The sequence below is a fragment of the Cucumis melo genome, chromosome 1, assembly GCF_025177605.1.
Source record: "Cucumis melo cultivar AY chromosome 1, USDA_Cmelo_AY_1.0, whole genome shotgun sequence".
Taxonomy (NCBI): domain Eukaryota; kingdom Viridiplantae; phylum Streptophyta; class Magnoliopsida; order Cucurbitales; family Cucurbitaceae; genus Cucumis; species Cucumis melo.
The window spans coordinates 30,295,922-30,318,588 of NC_066857.1; the positions used below are offsets into that span (position 1 = coordinate 30,295,922).

A 22,667-nucleotide genomic window follows, 5' to 3' on the forward strand; every position below is an offset into this window, starting at 1 on the left:
TGAAGTACTTCTTCACTCAGAAGGAGTTGAACATGAGGCAGAGGAGGTGGCTCAAGTTGGTGAAAGACTATGACTGCGAGATCCTGTACCACCCAGGTAAAGCAAATGTAGTGGCTGACGCGCTGAGTAGGAAGGTGGCACATTCAGCAGCGCTAATCACCAAGCAGACCCCCTTACTCAGAGATTTTGAGAGAGCCGAGATTGCAGTCTCAGTAGGTGAGGTCACCTCACAGTTGGCTCAGTTGTCAGTTCAGCCAACCTTGAGGCAAAAGATCATCGTTGCTCAGCTGAATGATCCTTACTTAGTCGAGAAGCGTCGTATGGTAGAGACAGGGCAAGGTGAGGACTTCTCCATATCCTCTAACGATGGCCTTATGTTTGAGGGACGCTTGTGTGTGCCGGAAGACAGCGCAGTCAGGACAGAGCTTTTGACTGAGGCTCACAGTTCCCCATTTACCATACACCCTGGGAGTACGAAGATGTACCAGGACTTAAGGAGTGTCTATTGGTGGAGGGGCACGAAGAGGGAAGTGGCAGACTTTGTCAGCAGGTGCTTGGTGTGCCAGCAGGTGAAGGCACCTAGACAGTGTCCAGTCGGGTTGTTGCAACCCTTGAGTTTGCCAGGGTGGAAGTGGGAGAGTGTGTCGATGGATTTTATTACGGGACTGCCCAAGACCCTAAAGGGCTATACAGTGATCTGGGTTGTTGTCGACAGACTCACGAAGTCGGCCCATTTCGTGCCAGGGAAATCCACTTATACTGCCAGTAAGTGGGGGCAATTATATATGACAGAAATCGTGAGACTACATGGAGTACCCGTATCCATCATTTCAGACAGAGACGCTCGTTTCACATCAAAGTTCTGGAAAGGACTTCAACTTGCATTAGGTACGAGGTTAGACTTCAGCATGGCATTCCACCCTCAGACTGATGGTCAGACAGAGAGATTGAACCAGATTTTGGAAGACATGCTGCGGGCCTGCGTGCACTACAAGAGATGTGGGTACTCCCGACGCACAAATACGTCGGCGAAAATGCAAAGAACGTCGGGAAAGGATATCCCGACGTACAAAACGACGTCGGGAAGAACGTCGGGGGAAATGCGTCGCGAGAGGCTTTCCCGACGCCGAATTGGTACGGCGTCGGGAAAGGCTTTCCCGACGCCGTGGGATGCGTCGGGAAAGCCGGCGTCGGGAAAACCTTATTCCCGACGCCGTTTATGCCGACGCATCTCACGGCGTCGGGAAAGCCTATTTTCCGACGTTTTTTTCCCGACGTAATGAACGTCGGGAAATATTTTTTATATATTTTTTTAAATATTTTATTTTTACTTTTTTCCTTATAATATTTTGCTCAAACATTCACAATGATGTTCGGATTGCTCAAAAAAATTTGGCGACGTTTTGGATTAAATTAATAAATATACAAACACAAATTAAAACATAGAATTAAAATTAATAATACGAATAAGTTGATTACAAGAAAATATAGTTTTCAATATACAAAAAACATAAACATAAGACCCAATCTCCCAACGAGGTGCGTATGCGCGTCATTCTACACCTTCGGTCCTAAAAATGGTATAAAAATAACTAAGTTTAATACATAATTATATATTGCAAAAACTTAAGAATAATAGAGACATATACGACGTACCGCAGGGCTAGGGATCATGTGGTGGTCCCTGTTGTGCACGAGTTAGGTCTTCAATCATCTTTTTCATAGCTTCCACTTGTGAAGCTAATGCTTGGTGATTTCTATCTTGTACTTCAATCCGTTCCAAAGCTTCATGAAGTTTAGCTTGTAATTCAATCTCTTTTTGTGTGGACTGCGAACAAGATGTCGACGAACTGCTTGCACTTGCCGTTCTGCGGGCCTTCGGCTTGGGTCCCCAACCAAGGCCTTTTGAGTAGCCTGGTCGTCGACCCAACACCTGATCGCATATCTCATCCTCAGAGAGTGGCTGACTACCCTCTGGGGTAGGCTGGGATTGGAGTTCCAGCATTTGATTCTGCAACAAATTTAAAAATTATGTTAGGTAACGCGCTAAAATATATAATAAAAGTGGATAATTAATAAGGGTATAACTTACATGCGCATCCTCGGCGGCCTGCGACACGAATGTCCCAGCTCGAACGTGTGTTTCCCGGAACAATTCCACACGATCGACCGGCTGCCCTCTTCTTTCAGCGAGCTCATACTGTCGTTGTAGAAACGACTTCGACCCGCTACTATGATTGTAAGGCTGCTTCTGTCGAGCAGCCTTGTTTGTCCGTGATTGCTCCTGCATTAAAACAATTATATTGTTTATTTCTTATACATATAAAAACTTGTTATCATAATTAATCATGACAAATACCTGGAATGCACGGCTGATATAATGGTCGCAGAGGAAGTGCCAATCCTCATCACGTCCAACCAATGCGTTTGGTGGGTTGGCACGAGCCTCCTCCGGGTCGCTGTACTTTTTGAAATGTTTATGACAGTCGGCCCGGAACTCTTTAAAGGTCGTGAGCATCTGATGCTCAACAAACCTGTTCATTGCTTGATCGTTGAAATCAAGCACAAAGAATCGCTGCACATTACAAACATAACACATTAGATTGGTTAAAGTTAGATATGTTTCAAATGAAATCATATATAAATGTGTAGTGCATTTAATTACCTGGAGGTCGCCCTTGATTGGTTTGCAGACTGACGCAGTTCTAACACCTGTGCTCGAAACCATTCAGGGAATGCTCGTTCATGTATTTTATACAAATCCATAGAAGTTTGAGCATGTCGACGTTGGAGCCTCAAATGTTTCCTAATAGAGATGAGTTTAATTTCTGTAAGAACAATATATAACAAATATTTAAAAATTACAAAGATGATGAATATGCTTACTTGCGATACTCTGTTATTTCGTCAGCATTATTCAGTATGTACCAATGGAAGAGTCGTTTCTCTTCCTCTGATATAGCACGAACACTTGATGCACCTAAGGGTCGTACTTTCTGCTTGAAAATTTCAAAATCACCAATTACCTCGTTCTCTACAATGGTATCATCATTTCGCTCATCTCTTGTGAATCGAGTCTCTATACCACGTAGGTAACGTGAACAAAAGGTACTAGATTCATTCATGATATAGCCTTCTGCAATTGACCCCTCAGGACGTGCTTTGTTTCTAACATACTGCTTTAACGTTCGTAGACTCCTTTCGATCGGATACATCCAACTATAAGAAACCGGACCAGTAATCTTCGTTTCATATGGTAAGTGAACGGCAAGGTGCACCATAACGCTAAAAAAGGCAGGTGGAAATATTCTTTCCAACTTACAAAGTATGATTATGATATCTGCTTGCAATCTGTCTAGATCACTTACTCTTATCGTTCGGGCGCACAAGTCACGGAAAAAATTACATAATTCGGTTATAGCAGTGTATACGTTCTTCGGTAAGAATGCTCGAATACCAATTGGTAGCAGTCGATGTAATAAAACATGGCAATCATGCGTTTTTAGTCCTGATATTTTCCCCTCTCTTTCATGCACACATCTCGATATATTGGAAACAAATCCATCGGGAAACTTAACTGATTTCAGAAACTTACAAAACTCTACTCGTTCACAGGTAGTCAACGTGTAGCTCGCATGTGGCTTCACCAATCGGTTACCCACTTCTACAAGATGTAAATCCTTTCTTATCTTCAGATCTTGTAAGTCCAACCTAGCATTCGTGGTATCCTTCGTTTTCCCTTCGATGTTCAATAACGTACCAATCAAATTGTCACAAACATTCTTCTCAATGTGCATTACATCAAGTTTGTGACGTAACAAAAGTCTCGACCAATAAGGAAGATTGAAAAAAATACTTTTCTTCGTCCAATTAAGAGCTCTCTTTCTTTTCTTATCCTGTATTGAAGGATGTTTACTCATAACTGGAAATTCCAACTGATCTAGTTGTTCTAATATTTCATACCCATTCATCACCACAGGAGGAGCCTTACGCTCTACCTTTCCATCGTGTAGCCTACTTCTACGCCACACGTGATTCTGTGGAAGATAGCGTCTATGTCCCATGAAAGATATTCTACCTCGTATCCCGAAGGACGATCTATCACTCATGCATATAGGACATGCCTGATACCCCTTCGTACTCCACCCTGATAGGTCACCATACGCCGGGAAGTCATTAATCGTCCACAACAAGGCTGCGTATAGCTGAAAGAACTGACCTGTAAGAGAGTCATACGTACGCACCCCAAAAGTCCATAAGTCTTTCAATTCCTCAATCAATGGTTGGAGATACACATCAATTTCCCTACCAGGAGATTTAGGACCGGGTATGAGCAATGACATAAAGAAATTTGTCTCTTTCATGCATTTCCATGGTGGCAAATTGTAAGGAAGTAACACAACAGGCCACATACTGTACGAGGTACTCATTTGACCAAATGGGTTAAACCCATCTGAAGCCAAGCCCAAACGCACGTTTCGTGGATCAGAAGCAAAATCAGGAAATTCAGAATCAAAGTGCTTCCACCCCTCTGCATCAGCTGGATGTCTCAAGACATCATCTGTTTCAACACGTTTGTCCCTATGCCATCTCATGTCAGCAGACCCTTCCTGCGATACAAACAAGCGCTGTAATCTAGGTACTAAAGGAAAGTGGCGCAATACCTTATGCGGAATTTTTTTCCCTCTATTATCATTAACCTTGTACCTAGCCTCGCCACATGTAGGACAATGTTGCAAATCAGCAAACTCTTTCCAATACAATACACAATCATACTTGCACGCGTGAATAGTCTCGTATCCCAAGCCCAAGTCACGAAGTTTTCGTTTTGCTTCATAAAATGAACTAGGAATAGTACTATTACACATTGGAAACGCTGCTCTTAAAAGTTCTAACAACATGTCGAACGACTTGTTACTCCAACCATTTAGAACTTTCACATGCATCAACTTAACCAAAAAATTCAACGACGAAAATTCAGAACAACCGGGGTACAACTCATTACATGCTTGATTCAATAAGTCCTGAAATATATTATTTGTTGTATCTTCATCTATATTTACCCCAACATTCATCGCCATTTCATCTTCCAAACGAAATTCCTCTATTTCCTCTTCATGTTCTATAGGGGCTTGTAAATCATTTAGCATACCAAAGATATCACCTTCTTCATTAAATTGTGTACTACTAGTTCCTTCATTAAAAGGATTACTACTAGTTCCTTCCTCAAAGTTTTCTGTACCTCTATAGCTTAATGACTCTCCATGATACACCCATTCTGTGTAGTAGGGGGATATTCCTATAGTCAGCAGATGTCTTTCCACACCCTCTAATGAGCTCCAATTTAAATTCAAACATCTCTTGCATGGACACCTCAATCGTCCGTAAGCATCAACGTGAAATTTGGCAAATTCTAAAAATTGGGTCACTCCATGTCTATACTCAAGGGATAACTTATTTCTAAGTTTCATCCAACCCTTATCCATAACTGCAGGATAGCCAACACAACCTAATTATTAACAACACAATACTTCAAAATATCTTCACATCCTACAAACCCCTCCAAACTACAAAGGCTACCATAACTGCAGGATAGCCAACACAACCTAATTATTAACAACAAAATACTTCAAGCTATCCTAACTACCACCCCTTGATACCAGCAAATTCAAAACAAAAAAGGCTACCATAACTGCAGGATAGCCATCCCAAACATAAACAAATTCAAAACAAAAAAGGCTACCATAACTGCAGGATAGCCATCCCAAACATAAACAAATTCAAAACAAAAAAGGCTACCATAACTGCAGGATAGCCATCCCAAACATAAACAAATTCAAAACAAAAAATGCTACCATAACTGCAGGATAGCAAAAACAAATCTTAACACACATATTACATTCCCAATTCAATTTAACTATTAACTCCCCCCCCCCCCTTCAAATTTCAATTTTTCATTCAACTATAAATTCCCCTCCCCCCCCCCCCCCAATCTCAATTTTCAATTTAACTTAAACCCCCTCCCTCCAATTCAATTTTAAATTTAACTATTAACTCCACTCCCCCCCCCCTCTCCAATTTCAATTTTCCATTCAACTATAAATTCCCCTCCCCCCCCCCCCCAATCTCAATTTTCAATTTAACTTAAACCCCCTCCCTCTAATTCAATTTTAAATTTAACTATTAACTCCACTCCCCCCCCCCCTCTCCAATTTCAATTTTCCATTCAACTAAATTCCCCTCCCCCCCCCCCCCCAATTTCAATTTTCAATTTTCAATTTTCAATTCAAATATAAACCCCCCTCCCAATTCAATTTTCAATTTAACAATAAACCTCTCCCCCAATTCAACCCCCATTCAATTTTATTCAATTTTCTAAAACAAAAATCCTAAACCATTCAAATTTCAAATTTCAATTCAACTACAAATTACACACACTCTATACAAAAATACATTTAACAAACAAAAATCTATTCCAAAAGAAAATCCTAAACTAATTTTCATAAAAAATAACCCTAAACTAATTTTTATCAAAAAAAACCCTAAAACATAAACTTAAATCAAATAAATTTACATATTTCACTTACCTAACGTGGCAGACGGCGACGAGGAACAACGGCGAGGGCGGTCGGCGACGGACGGCGGCGGAACAAAAGGAAACAACGGCGGCAAGGCGACTTCTTCTTCTTCTCCTTTCTTTTTCTCCTCTCCTCTCGGCTTCGGTTCTGTATTCACAGAACCGAAATGAATTTAAAGGGGATTTCCCGACGCAGTCACGAGGCGTCGGGAAATCCCCCAAAATGCGTCGGGAAAAGGGGAATTCCCGACGCTCATTAAACCCCTTTTCCCGACGTTTTACGTGGCGTCGGGAAAAACCCCTATTCCCGACGCCTCTCCCGACGCACTGTGCACGGCGTCGGGAAAAGTCCCTTTTCCCGACGTATTGTTGCCGACGCCTTCGTGGTGCGTCGGGAAAGATTGTTTTCCCGACGCATCTCCCGACGCGTTATTGATGGCGTCGGGAAAGCCCTTATTCCCGACGTTTTTTATGCCGACGTGATTTTCGGCGTCGGGAATGGGCCATTTTCTTGTAGTGGTGCTAGAGTTTTCAGGAAGTTGGGACTCTCATCTGCATCTGATGGAGTTTGCCTATAATAACAGCTACCAGGCTACTATCGGTATGGCACCGTTCGAGGCTCTGTACGGCAAGTGCTGTAGATCTCCTGTCTGCTGTAGTGAGGTTGGAGAGCAGAGGATGCTAGGCCCCGAGTTAGTGCAGACTACCAATGCAGCCATACAGAAGATCCGAGCTCGTATGCTGACAGCACAGAGCAGGCAGAAGAGTTATGCTGATGTACGACGTAAGGATCTCGAGTTTGAAGTGGGAGACATGGTCTTTCTGAAGGAAGCACCTATGAAGGGTGTTATGAGGTTCGTGAAGAAGGGGAAGCTGAGTCCACGCTTCGTAGGGTCGTTTGAGATACTGGAGCGGATTGGCCTCGTGGCTTATCGCTTGGCGCTACCCCCCATCTTTTGCTGCAGTGCATGACGTATTCCATATCTCCATGCTGAGGAAATATGTCGCAGACCCAACACATGTGGTGGACTTCGAGCCACTACAGATCAGCGAGAACTTGAGCTATGAGGAGCAGCCTGTCGAGGTCTTGGCAAGGGAGGTCAAGAAGCTTCGTAGTCGAGAAATTTCACTAGTCAAAGTCCTTTGGCAGAACCATGGAGTGGAAGAGGCCATGTGGGAGAAAGAAGAGGACATGAGGGCTCTGTACCCCGAGCTGTTCGAGGATTAGAACTTTCGAGGACGAAAGTTCCCTAAGGAGGAAAGGTTGTAACGCCCCAGTAGATTAGAGTTCCATTGTTCACCTCAAAAATATTTTTTTTTTAAATTCAAAAGTCGTTATGGAATAGGACCATCTTGACCTTACACTTAATTAAGGGTAAAGTTTTCCTTGGTTGATTATTTTAATTATTAAAGTTTAAGGATGAAATAAATTAATTAATTGTGAAGTAACAAATTAATTAATGCTTTGGAAAGGGTCAAATGTGGCTTTAATGAGGAGAGAGAGAGGAGGGTTGCTATTGGATTAAAGTAGAAAAGAAAATAGTAATAAAAGAAGAAAAGAAAGTATTTTGTGTGGGTTTTATTTAATTTTTCTATTTTTTTGACTCTTTTAAAAAGGGGGCATTGGGAGGCGTGAAACTCATCACCTTCCCAAGAAAACCCTAGCCCCAAATTGCTCCCACCATAGCCGCCGCCGTCGATCGACCAACGCACGCCACCGAGCCGACGCCACCCTCCCAGCCGCGCCGGAGAAGTTAAACCGAGTCAAGCCACCGCACGCCTAGGAACAGCTACGCACGCCGCGCCGTGTCTGCCAGCCGAAACTCGTCGCGCCGCTTCGATCCGAGGCAGAGAAGCCGAGCCGCGTTGCGTCGCTCCGATCAGGCGCTGAGGAGCCGCAGCCGATCCGTCAGCCAGCCGCGTCCTACCGAGTCGCCGAGCAGCCCAGCTGGATCGTGCGCCAGCCGTCGCGTGAGCCGCGTCCTCTCGAGTCGCCGAGCAGCAGCAGTCGACGGTAGTCAGTCCCGCGCCTCCAGCCGTCGAACCCGAACTCGGAACCGCTCCACGCCCGCTCGCCCGAACCCGAACCCGCGTCCGTGCCCACACGTGCCCAGCCCTCTCCGCGTGCAAGCCGCGCCGCGCCGCCTGCACTGCAAGCCGAGCCACGCCTCCTTGTTGTCGCAAGCCGAGTCGCACGTGCAAGATCCCTGCGCCAAGCCGAGCCGAGCCGGTCCCTGTTCTCTTTCCAGCCAAGCCGCCAAGCCTAATTTGGCTCCTTCCATCTAATTTTTGGTAATTAAATTAATTATTTTGGCATTACCCAGTAAGACTCAATGTTTTTGGACACTAAATAATTTAATTTGAAATTAAATTAAATTATTTTCCTTAAGGGACGTCTTGGACCAAGTAACTGCTGCAGCGTGGGATTTCTTCAGTAGAGGCTCAGCATTGCAACCTCTTTCTAGGGTAAGTCATTTCAACTGAATTTGAACCGTTAGTCGTTTGTGACTTAATTACGAATTTTGGCGTATTAAACAGTTAAGACCTCGTTGCTTGGAAAGCACGCTTGCCTCGCGGTTAGAACTCGCCAATTAAATCTCCAGGTAAGAGATTTCTACTACTAGCTCCATGTTTAGAATTATGAGGTCACGTATACCTTCAATTGTGCATGTTGAGGACTAGACTGTACGATGCATGAAACTAATGATAGTATGATGCGATTGACGATATGGTTATATTATAGCATGATGTTGTGATGACGAGAACTGTTATGGCTGTACGATGGGTGTCGAGATGGAGAGTGTAATGATGATTTATCTGTTATGTTATATGATGATGCCATGTGTATGTATACTGCGATTAGGGTACCTGTTAGCTTAACCTGTTAGAGTCGTACCTGCATGGGTGTCCTTCGGGATCACCACTTATTTAGGACTGTGTGATCCGACGGGACATCAATCTAGCATGGATATAGATATGACTCGAGTGACTCGACGGGGTCCTTGCATCTCGATTGTCCTAGGTGTCCCCCGGGGCACCGAAGACCAGAGTTACGTTCCTACGGGAGCGCATGTTGCACGTGTTCGGGAACGTGCCAGAGATCGGGTACCAGTTACAGAACTCTGACAGGAAGCTAACAGACACCTAGTGGGACTAGTAGTGGGTCCCTTACTGAGTATTTTATACTCACTCTTTTCATGTCATGTTTTCAGGTAGAGGACGAGGCAAGGGCAAAGGCAAGCTGGCGAGCGACCAGAAGTGACCGTGGCGAGCCATAGGGATTTCTGCTTCCGCTTATTCTTGCTTTTGACGTTAGTACCTGAATTTGAGTATTCTTCACTATTTACCATTTTAAAAGTAGATAGGGCCCGAGTAGGACTTTAGAACGAAATTTCATTTTTTGCATATTACTTTGTTTGGATTTTCATAAGTAAATTTCTCAAACCTTATGCGTTTTACTAAATTTTATGACTTAAACCACTTGTTCTACATTTAGTAATGACTTCGACTCGGTATAAGGAGTTGGGTCGTTACAATATATGACATCTGACATGTAGACGATATTATATTAAACAGTAAGGAAGTAATAGTAATTGAGTGCATACATAGAATCAGATAACTGGAAACCGCCTGGAAATGAACTGGTACAAAAACAACGTTCATCTTTCATCAATTAGAAACAAGATAGGACAACTAAAGAAACTTAACATAGTTTTTAAGTAGAGTAGATGATTAGTAGAATTACCTAATCTTCTTCAATTAGGGGAACTATAATCTTCTTATTCTCACGAAAATCTACATGGAATAAAGCACGCAGGATATGGAAGACTGAAAAGTGGAAATGAATTCAAAGCATAAACAGATAATGGTTTGAGAGAAATAATGGGTCGATTACAAATATAGCATTGACGAAAAGGAAAATGAAATGAATCGAGAAAACTGCTTCTTCGACACAGACACAAATGAAAACAAGAATTTCATCTATCTTTAATCCAAAACCTCGTGGGAATAGAAATAGAAATAGAAATAGAAATAGAAATGATGAAATGAAATTGCAATGAAATAAATGAGGACCTTCATAATCAATCACAATAAATGGCGTCGAAAATGATAGCAATATTTGGAGAAGCTTGAGAACTCAAAAGTTTGAACATACCAAAATGGACATTTCTAAATGACAAACATGTTCCTTACAGATGAATTATTATCTTTTGCTACATTTGCAACGTCATGAAAGATATTAAACTCTAAGTCCAAACTCAATTTTAAGATCCACAACCTAAATCCATGTAAATATGATGGAGACATATTTGCAAATATAACAAGTAGATTCAAAATAATCAAATATACAGTAATATTTAATAAAAAAAATTACAAGTATAGCAAAATCTATTGATAATAGAGTGATATATCAATATTTGTAACATGGTTTATCAGTTATGAACTTCTATTATTGATATTATTGATAGACTCAGATTTTGTTATATTTGTACTTATTTTAAAATGTTGTTATATGATTTAATTATTACTCCTAAAATTGTTACTCATTATCTTTTTATTAAAACCTAAGGTCTTATTTGTTCATTAGGGTATTAGGGTTTAGGGTTGGAAGAACTAAATGCAGAAGTTTGGAAGCTTTAAAAGTCATAAAGATCGAAGTTCACAAGCTTTGGACTTTGAATTTCGAAAGCTCCGAAGATCCAAATGTTATGAGGCTCTAAATATCTCAAAAAAAAAACACAAATCTAAAGCTTTGGAAGCTTTTATTTATTAAAGTGTAATTCTTTCTAATATTTGAAGACCTAAGTTTCAAAAATATTAGTTTTTGCTCTCCTAAGATCTAAATACTAAAGTTTAGAAGTCTTCCAAAAGATCAATATACTCTCCAAACTCTTGAGAACAAGTTGGAAAGCCCTCAGAATTGATCAACAACAACAATAAGTTGCAAGACCCTTAAGATAAATCAACATTTAAGAGTGAGTTGCAAGACTAATCAATATCAAGAATAGGTTACAAGGACCTCAAGATGACTGAATGTTTGAGAGTAAACTGCAAGCTCTCAAGACAAACTTTACTTTTTGAAAGAAAGAATCAAATATTGGATATTATACCCATTATTCTTAAACTAAAACAAATACAAAGTTCAAGTTCAACTAATTAAATTTATCTACAAATCTCATCCAACAATTATTATTAAAAGATATTGTCTAAATTTCATTAAAAAAATATTTTTATAGTGATCCATTTTGTTTGCAATTAATATGCAACACAAGTAGTTTTAAATCTTGACTGCGATTGAATCATGCATCCTTACATTATGTTTGTCAAAACTTTGAGAATAAACTAATACTCTCATTGTTATTTTGAATGAATGAGTCACAAAAGCAATTATACTTAAAACCAAAAAGATTCGTTGAGAAATATAGTCATCATAATATTGGAATTGCAAATTTATTCATTGTAACCTCTATTTCTTTTTCGAACATTAAAAATCTATATATTGAGTGAAGGTAATATCAAATACGACACGACAACAAGAGGATAACTTGATTACCTCTTACTCTAAGGGCATGTTTGAGAGAATGGTTATAAAGAGGAGGGTTGCCCAACCCTTATTTGGGGGAAGGGTTACTATAACCCTAGTTTTACCCCGAACCTCCTCCCTCAACCCTTCCTCAATTCTTCCTCAACCCTTTCTCAACTCTTCCTCAACTCTTCCTTAATCAATTTTTTTTTCTCATTTATAATTTTTATACTTATGAGTTTTGTTAATTTTAATCTTTTTATTTTAAAAACACAACTTGTTTTTAAGTTATGAATTTGGTACGATTACATTATTAAAATTTTAATTTCTTCCTTTACTCTTGAATTAGGTAATTTATTGTAATTACACAATTAAAATTTTAATTTAATTACCTTCAATCAACTCTATGTCCGAATTCATATTAATATCTTTGTGAAACTAAAATTTTGATATCAATCTCAACCTCATTGTATTTATGAGATTGATATCAAAATTTTAATTTCATAAAGATATTGATATGAATTTGAACATAGAGTTGATTGAAGATAAATAAATTTTGATATCAATCTCAACCTCATTGTTTTCGGTACTTCGTATTTCCAATTGTTATTTGTACTTATTTACATGTTTACGGGTTGCGTGTTACATTCATAAAAATCAATTTATTGAAATGTAACGTATACTTAAAAAATGTTGAAAACGAACATCATAGTTAAATAAATTAAGGCAACTTGTTGTATGAAAACTCGGACGATTTGGTAAATCAAATATATGAAATTTTTGTATTGGATTTAGAATATGAATAAAAAAAAAAAAGTTATTCGCACGTAACTACATAAAAAATGTTGAAAATGAACGTTGTATTTAAATAAATTAAGGCAAATTGTTTTACGAAAACTAGGACGATTTGGTAAATTAAATATACGAAATTTGTGTATCGGATTCATAATATGAATTAAAAATATATATATAAAAATAAATAAATTCCATAATGCCTACATAACTCTTTCCCCAAATACATATTATCATAACATTATTATAACCCAACCTAGATAACATTTCTCCCAAACACATCTTATCATAACACTTCCTTCATAACTTTTCCCCCAAACACATCTTATCATAACATTTTCTTCATAACCCTTCCATCAAACACATATTATCATAACCCTAACCTCCCATAACTCAACCCTTTCCCCAAACGATCCTTTAGTTTTTCAACTTTCTATCTGTAGCTAGTGTGCAGACTGTTAAAGTATGAGTAGGAAGAAGTAGCAATATAACGAATATGAAAAAGTGAACAAATATGAAATATTAAAGGCGTCTTTTCAAAAATATAAAAAAGCGGCAAAATATTTATACTCTATAGAACAATTCCAAAAACATAAAAAGTCTAGAGACCCACCTTGTAAAATACCAAAAATGCCCCATCAACCACGCCGTCAATAACGTGCGCGTAATATATTTGCGATCATTTAGATATGGTTCAATAAATACGCGATTGTTTAAATATAGATATAATTTATACGCGATCGTTTAGATATGGATACAACACAATTATTTAGATATGGCTATAATTTATACGCGATCGTTTAGATATGACTACAATGCGATCATTTAGATATGACTACAATTTATCTTTTCAATTCCATCGTTTTATTTTGTTACACGATCGTTTAGATTTGGGGACCCAAATCTAAATGATTTTTTTAAAAAAATTTGGTATACGATTTTTTTAATTCTTTTGTACACGATTGTTTAGATTTCTTTACACGATCGTTTAGATCTATTTACACGATAGTTTACTTTTTTTACAATCCAAATGATTTTTTTTTCAAGATTTTTTATACACGATCTTTTATTTTTTTATATGATCGTTTACATTTTACTACTTCAATCTAAATGATTTTTTTTTCAAGATTCTTTATACACAATCTTTTTTTTTACACGATCGTTTACATTTGGCTACTTCAATCTAAATGATTCTTTTTCAAGATTCTTTATACACGATCTTTTAGATTTTGCTATTGTGTTGTACACATTCTTATACACGGTCATTTAGATTTGGTTACCCAAATGTAAACGCGTGAAAAAAAAAAAAAGAAAAGAGAAAAAACGATAGAAAAAAATCGCAGCGAAAAAAAGAAGAGGAAATGTAGAAAGACGATGGAAAGAAATCGAATAGGAAAAGAAGAAAAACGATGGAAAGATTAAACGACATAAATAAAGAATTGAAAAATAAGAAAGATGATGGAAGACGAATCGCAAGGAAGAAAAGAAAGATGGAAACACAAACTTGGAATATTTAAAAAATGGCTGACCTTATGGGCTTTGTTACACGGGCGGTAAATAGTTTACCGTTTTGTTATATTTATGTAAGTTTTTCAATATTAAATATTATATCATAAAATCAATTTGAAATAGTAATAGTATCGTTAATTATGAATTATATAGTTGAAAACATAGCTATTAACTTAAGGGGTCAAAAACACCCATTTATAGAAAGATAACTAAAAATAGAACAACCCTAAAATAAAGTAAGGAACAAGTTATTTTTAGCACATACAAAAGAAAATGTATATTGAAAAAAGAATATTATATTTATTGTATCAATGAAAAGGACACAAAATTTTTTATTACAAAGAATTAAATAACCAAAGCTTAAGGTTTGTTATTAATTATGTAAAATAAACCGAAGTATTATATATTTATAATTTTATTATTTATGATATTTGGTTATATTTAAGGAAAGTTTCGTAAATGTAACAATTTATTAAAATATTTATCGTCGGTGTAACAAAGTATTAGTCATTTTTTAAATATTTCAAGTTTGTCTTTCCATCTTTTTTCTTCTCTGCGAATCGTCTTCCTCCTTTTTTCGCTGCAAATTGTCTTTCTTCTTTTCCTCTTTTTTTTTTACGTCCAAAATCTGATTTCTTTCTTTTTCTCTTTTTTTTGCTGCGTGCATCGTCTTTCTTCTTTTCCTTCTTTTTTTTTATGTCGTTTAATTTGGCCAAATCTAAAAGATCGGGTATAAAAAGAATTTTGAAAAATATTGTTACAAAAGAATTAAAAAAATCGTTTAGCCAAATCTAAACGATCATGTACCAAAGAATATTGAAATAAATAAATGATCATGTAAATGACAGGGCATTTTTTGTACTTTTTATGATGGAACTATGGTCTTTTTCCGCTTTTAAAATTGTTATATACAATATAAATATTTTCACACTTTTTTATATTTTTTAAAAGATCCGTATATTTATTTATTTATTTAAAGTTTTATTATTTAAAATCAATTTTCTTAATTTTAGTGTAATATATAAAATAAAGAAGGGTAAAAAAAGACAAAACCCAATATACAGTGGGATTCAAATACCAAAACCCAACTCACTTCGACGAAAGCTTAAGCAACTCGGCCGTTCCTCCTGGTGGAGTAAGAAAAATCTGTGAGGTAAGCTAATTTCGAGTTCTTATCGAGCTGAATCTTTTTCACTTACGTTCAATCTAATCTTTACGTGATTCCGTTTGAGCCATAAAGCTGCTGCTAGCTATTTTAATTCGTCCATCAGTTACTAGAACAATTTCTGTTTCTACGAAGTTTTTTCCTCTTTTTTTCCACGAGAATTTGCATTTGGGAGTTTCTAAAGTTCAAAGATTTTTTTTTTACGAAGTTAATCTCATCAGCCGAAATGGGTTTTGGTTTAGGGTTTAGGGTTTTGTGTGATTGTCGTTTTAAGACGCTACTTGAGTTGGAGTTGTGTATTCTTTTATTGGATTAGAAAGTTTTATACAATGCAATATCTTGACATTGATTGGTGGCAGCCATGGATGATTAGGATTGATGCTTTTGTGGGATCTGATATGTTTGTTAATTTTCTTTTCCTTAAACTCATAAAAGGACCTACATTTATTTGTTTGAATTATGTCTTGTGTATTCTGTATTGCCCATATGTAGTTCTAAGAAATTTGTATATTTGATTGCACATTTGGATTACCCATATGATTTGGATGTACTAAATTATTCTTTCATATGATTTGGATGTACTAAATTATTCTCTCCCTGAAACTGCAAGTGATGAGCAAGAAGAAGAATCCTTTAGTATTCTTGGATGTTTCAATTGGTGGGGAACCAGTTCAAAGAATTATCATAGAAGTGAGTGAAAAGGCCCAAAGAATGACCTTAATTTCTTTGGGATTTCTGTTGAAAGGAAGCAATAATATTTTCTGTGCTTGATTGCTGATGACTTGTTTCATTTTGAATGATGCAGCTCTTTGCTAATGTTGTTCCTAAAACTGCAGACAATTTCAGGGCTCTCTGTACAGGTAGGTTTTAATACTTGTAAGGTTAAAATCTTTTTTCTGGTTATTCAATAATGGTCTTAGAAAAAGTCTTAATCATTTTATATCTGATTTCAAATCCATTAAAAGTTCTTTCTTGCTATTGGTACATGCCTGATATATAGAAAACTATCTCTGAAATTATATTTTTAGTATTGTCTAGATTTGTCCAGTAGTAGTAGGCCATTTTTAAACGTCAACAACTAATACATATATTTAATTCGGGAAAGGGTAAGATGGTATACTTTGGGCAGATATTTTTTTCCAATGATATTGCCTGCCTCAGTAACTGACTAGTAAGAATTAATTGACGTTTTTTTGTTTTTGATATAGGTGAAAAGGGGATTGGGAAGACTACGGAGAAGCCTCTTCACTACAAAGGAACATTTTTTCATCGAATTATTAAAGGGTTCATGGCTCAAGTATGTTCCTTTTGTTCTTTTCTTTTGATCATCATTAAATCCTGAGCTTCCAAAAATTAATAAACAAATAAATTGTTTTGATTTTATTATAATCGATTCATAAATAAATGAATAAGTAAATGCTTTCTATGCACTTATTCTTAGATAAATGTTTTTTGATTCTCATATGATAGATAACTAAATAAAGACAAATGCTTTTGATGCTGTTATTCTTTAGATAGTTGTACTGACTTGCTGTGAAGGTATCTATTTTGACGTGCTTGAAAATGTCTTTGTTATGAGTGAAAAACAAATACAAATACGTCTTTCTTTTATTGTTTTGGAGGAAGTTGTTTACGGAAAATTTAAATGCAGCTTCCAGCCATGTACTTTTTCTTTCTCCAGAAAAGACTTCAAAGTAAATTTAAACTTTTGCTTTTTCTTAAATCATGCATTTGGACGTTTCTGGTATCACCATGGGGATTTATTGCTTCAAAATATTAGGTATTCTAAACACGTTCATCCTCTTAATATTTTTCTAGTGCTAATTTCTTTTTCCTATGATCCTACAGGGTGGTGATTTTTCACGGGGAAATGGTATGGCCTTCTTTCTTGTGATGAACTATTTGAAGTTTTTTTTCTTAATAAAATACCATTATCTGATGTGTTGGGTATCTAATGGACCACATTTAACTACATTGTAGGGACTGGTGGTGAAAGTGTTTATGGTGGAAAATTTTCCGGTATTTTCCCAAGTACATTGAGCTCTTGTCAAAATATATGTTCACGTTGTGATTGCAAAAATTTGGAAAACTGCAGATGAGAACTTCAAGCTAAAACATGATGGACCTGGCATTCTTTCCATGGCAAACAGCGGTCCAAACACTAATGGATCTCAATTCTTTATAACGTTTAAGCCCCAACCTCACCTTGACGGGTAATGGGTATTTTCTTATATTCTCCTTAGGTTTTGAAGATTGATAATTTTTTGATCATCCTTCTGGCCCTTCTCAGCTTCTTGAAAAACAAGAATCAAATGGAAATGATACTACATTATTGTATGTGTATAAGTATATATCCGTTTGACACTTACCTGCAATTTGAATAGGAAACATGTTGTCTTTGGAAAAGTTGTGATGGGAATGGATGTTGTGAAGGAAATTGAGCAGATTGGAACGGCTGATGGGAAACCTGGACAACCTGTGAAAATTGTAAACTGTGGTGAACCATCAGAGATTAAGGATGAAGCTGTGGTAAAAAAGGAAAAAGGTAGTGAACTAATATAGGTTTTATTTGGATCGACCAAAGCAAGATATTAGGTGTTCTTCTTAATGCCTGTGTATGGTTCTTTGACCTTTTTCAGAGAAAAAGAAAAAGTCGAACAAGATTACATCTTCAGAATCTAGTTCTGATGACCAAGGGAGAGGCAGACAGATGAAGTCCTCAAAGGACCGAAGAAAAAAGAGGAAGAGATACTCTTCATCTGATTCATACAGCTCTGATACTGAATCTGATTCATATTCTTCAGATTCAGACTCGTCACTTTCTGATTCTAGTTCCTCAAGTGATGGAAGGTACAGGAAGAGGAGATCCAAGAAAACAGCAAAGCCCCAGCATGGAAGGAAAAGAAAAGGCCGAAAAAGAGAGAAAAGAGGCCGACTGGGAAAGCGTTCGAAGCGCAAGACTAAATGGTTTGTGTCATTTTAGTTGGGCTTCAGCCTTATGCTTTCCTCTGTAATATTCTTTCAGTGTGTTTCAGGACATTGATAATGATTTACCTTCAGGAGCTCTGGGAGTTCAACTGACACAGGTAGTGAGAGTACAAGTGATAGCAGTAGTAGTTCTGATGGTGAAAGAGTTCATCATCGTGCCACTACTCGTAAAATTAAGGATTCTAAGCATTCTGAGACTAAATCAAAAGGAATTACTGGTATGGTATCTCTTCCCACTCAATTATGACCTCTTTTGCACAAATGAAATAGTAGGGTTCGTAACAGATCCATGTTACATCTCCAAGTCTCATATTGTAGGATACACTGAAATGATTTGAGTATTGCAGATGGGAAGGAATCCTTGAACCCTGTTACTGAGACCACTGTGGAAAAACAGAAAAGTCGGGACCTTAATTTACTACAGGAAGAAGGTGAACTGTCCCCAAAGCACGATGATATTCCAAACAATAATCATAAAACTGAAACTGAGAAACTTGAGAGATCTCCTAATCAACGCCCTGTTTCAGATGGCTCTAACTCCTCTAGGTTTCAACTTCATTCTCATTTCCTTTTATCTTTGTTCCTTTATTACGGTCTTGTTTTTTTTTCTTAATTTAATTTTATTTCAGTTGTTGAAATTGTTCTGAGTTTCTATACAAGCAGTTGCATGAACTTTTACGTGTGTGATCGACAGGAGCACTACCCCTGAAAGGCCAAGAAACATCCCCAGTAGCAATCTTACCAGAAGTCCTGTTAAGACATTTGGAAATCCTGGGATGAAGTACAGTGAGCGGAATAGGCCAAGGTCCTCTCGGAGCCCTGTTTGTAGTCCTGTTAGAAAAGCTCCCAATCCTTCTGTTTCAAATCATGGTCAAACTTCTTCAAGAAGCCATTCTCCAAATGGCACCCCAAAACGTGTTAGGAAGGGGCGTGGTTTTACCGAGCAGTACTCATTCGTGCGTCGTTACCGTACTCCATCACCCGAACGTCCTCGTAGTTATGGTGGCAGAAATAATTATGGAAGAAGTCATAATGGGTAAATATATTTATGCTTTTTATGGATAAATATTTATGTTAAGATACTAACTATATTAAGCAAGAGTTTGGAATTTAATTATTTCATTTCATATGAAGGTATTCAAGCTACAGAAACAAACGTGATTGGTCACCTGATAGGCGATATCGGAGCCCACCTAGAGGCAGGAGCCCTTCAAGGTTTCTTCTCTCTCTTTTGTTTCTCACACACAAACACAAACACAGAAAAGTTGATAAATCCCTTGTATGGTCACCAATATTCTTTAAAGCTCGAGTCAAAATAAAGCGCAATAGTCTTTTGGGGCATAAGCACAAAGTGAATAATATATCATTGTTTTTTTGGGAGGCACACTATATATAGAAGTATTACATTATCAAGAGAGAGTATAGTTGAAGTAGAAATATGAAAAACAAAGGCCCCTAAACACAAGAATTTTTGCATTTAGGTTAGTAAATTTGATTTTTTTAGTTAATAAAGAAGGAAAACCCTATTATTACTATTTTTAAAATAATGAAAAATCCCCATTGTGCAGGGCTTCGGGCCTTGGGGATTTAAAAAAGGCGCACGCCTTATTTTGTGAGCCTTGCAGGTGTGTGTGCAAGGCTCAAGTCCTAGGTTTGGCACTGCACAAAATAAGGCGCCCCTCGGGTCCATGCCTTTTGTGAAGCCCCAAGGCTAAAAAAAGTGTTTAGGAGTGTCTCTAGGTGCATAGTTTCTCTAAGAGGCATAGTTTTGCGGTTTGGGCATCAGGTGTGCGCTTTTTGTGAAGTCCCAAGGCGCTCAAAGTCCAGGTTTTGTAGCTTTTCTATTATTTTCTAAAAATAGTAATAATTAGGGATGTTTCATTCTTTATTAACTAAAAAAGTCAAATTTGCTAAGCATAAATGCAATTTTTTTGTGTTGACATCTTTTTTCTCTTTATATTTTTAATGCAACTATGCTTTCTCCAGTAAATGCACCTGACAGAAAAATACTATCTCTCGTTTTTCTTTTTCTTTTTTTTGTTTGCGCCTTGAGTTTAAGCCTATGAATTACCGTTACATTCTCTTTCCCAACCTGTGATCCTGTGGAAGACCCAAAACTAGACGCCTCTGCAGCTTCCTGTTAAGAACATCCGCCACATTTTCCTTGTCTTCGCAACTCTGCCTCTAGGTCTCCTAGTCTCGTTTGAGAGCTGTCTCTACACATGACTTCTTATGTCCATTTCATCGTTGGTCATTAAATCCTTTGAATTACATCCCAAATATTTTTTTTGGGTCGTTTAGCATATTTATCAAGACTAAGAAGCACATGTATGGATATGACATGATACAAACATGTGACATGCGGTTTTTATTTATTTATTTTTGAGTTTAGGACACTGACGTGTTAAAACTTACATTTCTAGAATATACATCATTTTAAAACAAGAACGTGTGAAGACCCTCCCACCTGAAACTCAGTAAACCTCAACAATAGAGAAACAGAGATTGTACTCTGATAGACTATATTCAATATGAAACCAGAGTCACAAAACAGCAAAGATGAACAAGAGTAAGAAATGATACTAAAGACAAACGACCAGCTCCTTCCCTGGAAACTTCTCCTAAAAGCTCTAAGCAGCCTTTACCCAAAATGAAACCTACCTTTCCCAATCCCTAAACATTCTCTTTTTATAACCCCATCACTGTGGGGCCCTCAGGTGAATTCCTCTTCTTCCGCAACATTCCCGGAAGCCTTTGCTTGTGTTATTCCCTTCTTGCCCTTCCCTTTATATGTATGTAATATTGGGGTCTAACAGAATGGAACTCAAAATCAGTAAGTTTATTCATTTATATGCTTAAAAAATTAGTTTGATGTATTTTAGTTTCAAATTTTATTACTTTTGTCATATGTGTCTAGACTTAGTTATGTAACAAGTATTTGATGCATGTCTACCAAATGTCGGCCCTATTTTGACATTGTACAACTGGGTCTAGCACATCTATTGCTCTAACAAGTGTCAAATACATGTTAAACAAGTGTCGGAGTGTCTGCTTCTTAGATCCAAAATATTATTGTTGTTATTTATCAATAACTGTATCAACCATAATTATATTATTAAAGAAAAATTTTGTTGCATTTAGTAAAGAGACTTTTCCTCATTTATAGATGTATAATATAATATATTTGTGTTTGAATTTCTGTGCCATCTAGATATCGAAGGAAGAGTCGGAGTGTTTCACGCAGTCCAGGAAGTTACCGTGGTCGTTACAGAGACCGTAGCAAGAGTCGGAGTCCAGTACGGAGTCCTAGTCCTTTGGAAAAGCGAACTCAAATAAGCGATAGACTAAAATCACGTCTTGGACCGAAGAGCAATTTTTCCCCAGAGAAAGAAACTTCGCAGTCAAGGAATCATAATCGTAATCGTAATTCTAGCTTGTCCCGTTCGATATCTCCAGATAAACATCGCAGTGCTGCTGCTTCTCCTAGTCGGTCTAGATCGAGCTCCTTGTCTGGACAAAGGGGGTTAGTTTCCTATGGAAATGGTAGCCCTGAATCTTGATAAGCTTTTTTGTACAACTATCTGCTCGTCAATCCTTCTCCTTCCTTTGATAGAATGAATGTAATTTCCTAAAAGTGATTTGTTTGTTTATATTCGGATTTGGTTTCTGTTCTTTTCCTTTAGTCCGACACACACTTGTAAGGTTAGTGACATCTCATTTTGACCTTAATTTTGATTTGTTCATATAGGGCTGGTTGTACTTTTATCTTGTTGGTTCATAGATTAATAATGATTATGCTGAGAGAGAGAAGGCTTGGAAGGAAATTGATTGATTAATTATTTGTTGATTATGATATAGTCCACCCCTAGTTTGGAGATTATATCAATTCAGAGCTTGAACTAATAGTTATATCAATTTAATCCTTGAAATTTTTTATTGTATTAATTTAAATTTCAAATTTTTATAAATATATCAATAAACCGTAAGCTATGCGGTTTTATTAACTTAAACTCCAAACTGTTACAAATACATCAATTTAAACTCTTAAATTACAGAAGTCTATTTAAATAAGGTATAAATAATAGTTTTAAAGTGATTGCAGGTTAAATTGT

General features: G+C 37.2%; 2 protein-coding genes across 3 annotated transcripts; one reads left to right on the plus strand and one right to left on the minus strand.

The window, feature by feature from the left end:
• Positions 1-2,358: 2,358 nt before the first annotated feature.
• Positions 2,359-6,748, minus strand: LOC127144143 (uncharacterized). Its single transcript, XM_051079717.1, has 4 exons — positions 6,588-6,748; positions 2,887-5,488; positions 2,666-2,806; positions 2,359-2,575 (listed from the first exon to the last, which is right to left on the minus strand). Exons 2-4 carry the CDS (start codon positions 5,484-5,486, stop codon positions 2,539-2,541), a joined length of 2,778 nt encoding a protein of 925 aa, XP_050935674.1. The 5' UTR covers positions 5,487-5,488; positions 6,588-6,748; the 3' UTR covers positions 2,359-2,538.
• Positions 6,749-15,438: 8,690 nt separating this feature from the next.
• LOC103492631 (peptidyl-prolyl cis-trans isomerase CYP63) lies at positions 15,439-22,302 on the plus strand. 2 transcript variants are annotated; one of them, XM_008453068.3, is made up of 14 exons: positions 15,439-15,555; positions 16,178-16,257; positions 16,373-16,427; positions 16,776-16,864; positions 17,416-17,440; positions 17,548-17,586; positions 17,663-17,780; positions 17,952-18,112; positions 18,207-18,534; positions 18,628-18,773; positions 18,903-19,101; positions 19,250-19,591; positions 19,690-19,770; positions 21,767-22,302. In XM_008453068.3, exons 2-14 carry the CDS (start codon positions 16,180-16,182, stop codon positions 22,113-22,115), a joined length of 2,010 nt encoding a protein of 669 aa, XP_008451290.1. In that variant the 5' UTR covers positions 15,439-15,555; positions 16,178-16,179; the 3' UTR covers positions 22,116-22,302. The 2 variants fall into 2 exon arrangements, 1 of the variants encoding a protein (XP_008451290.1); XR_007815768.1 differs by lacking the exons at positions 19,250-19,591; positions 19,690-19,770; positions 21,767-22,302 and having other exon boundaries at positions 18,603-18,773; positions 18,903-19,052.
• The last annotated feature ends 365 nt before the right edge of the window (positions 22,303-22,667 follow it).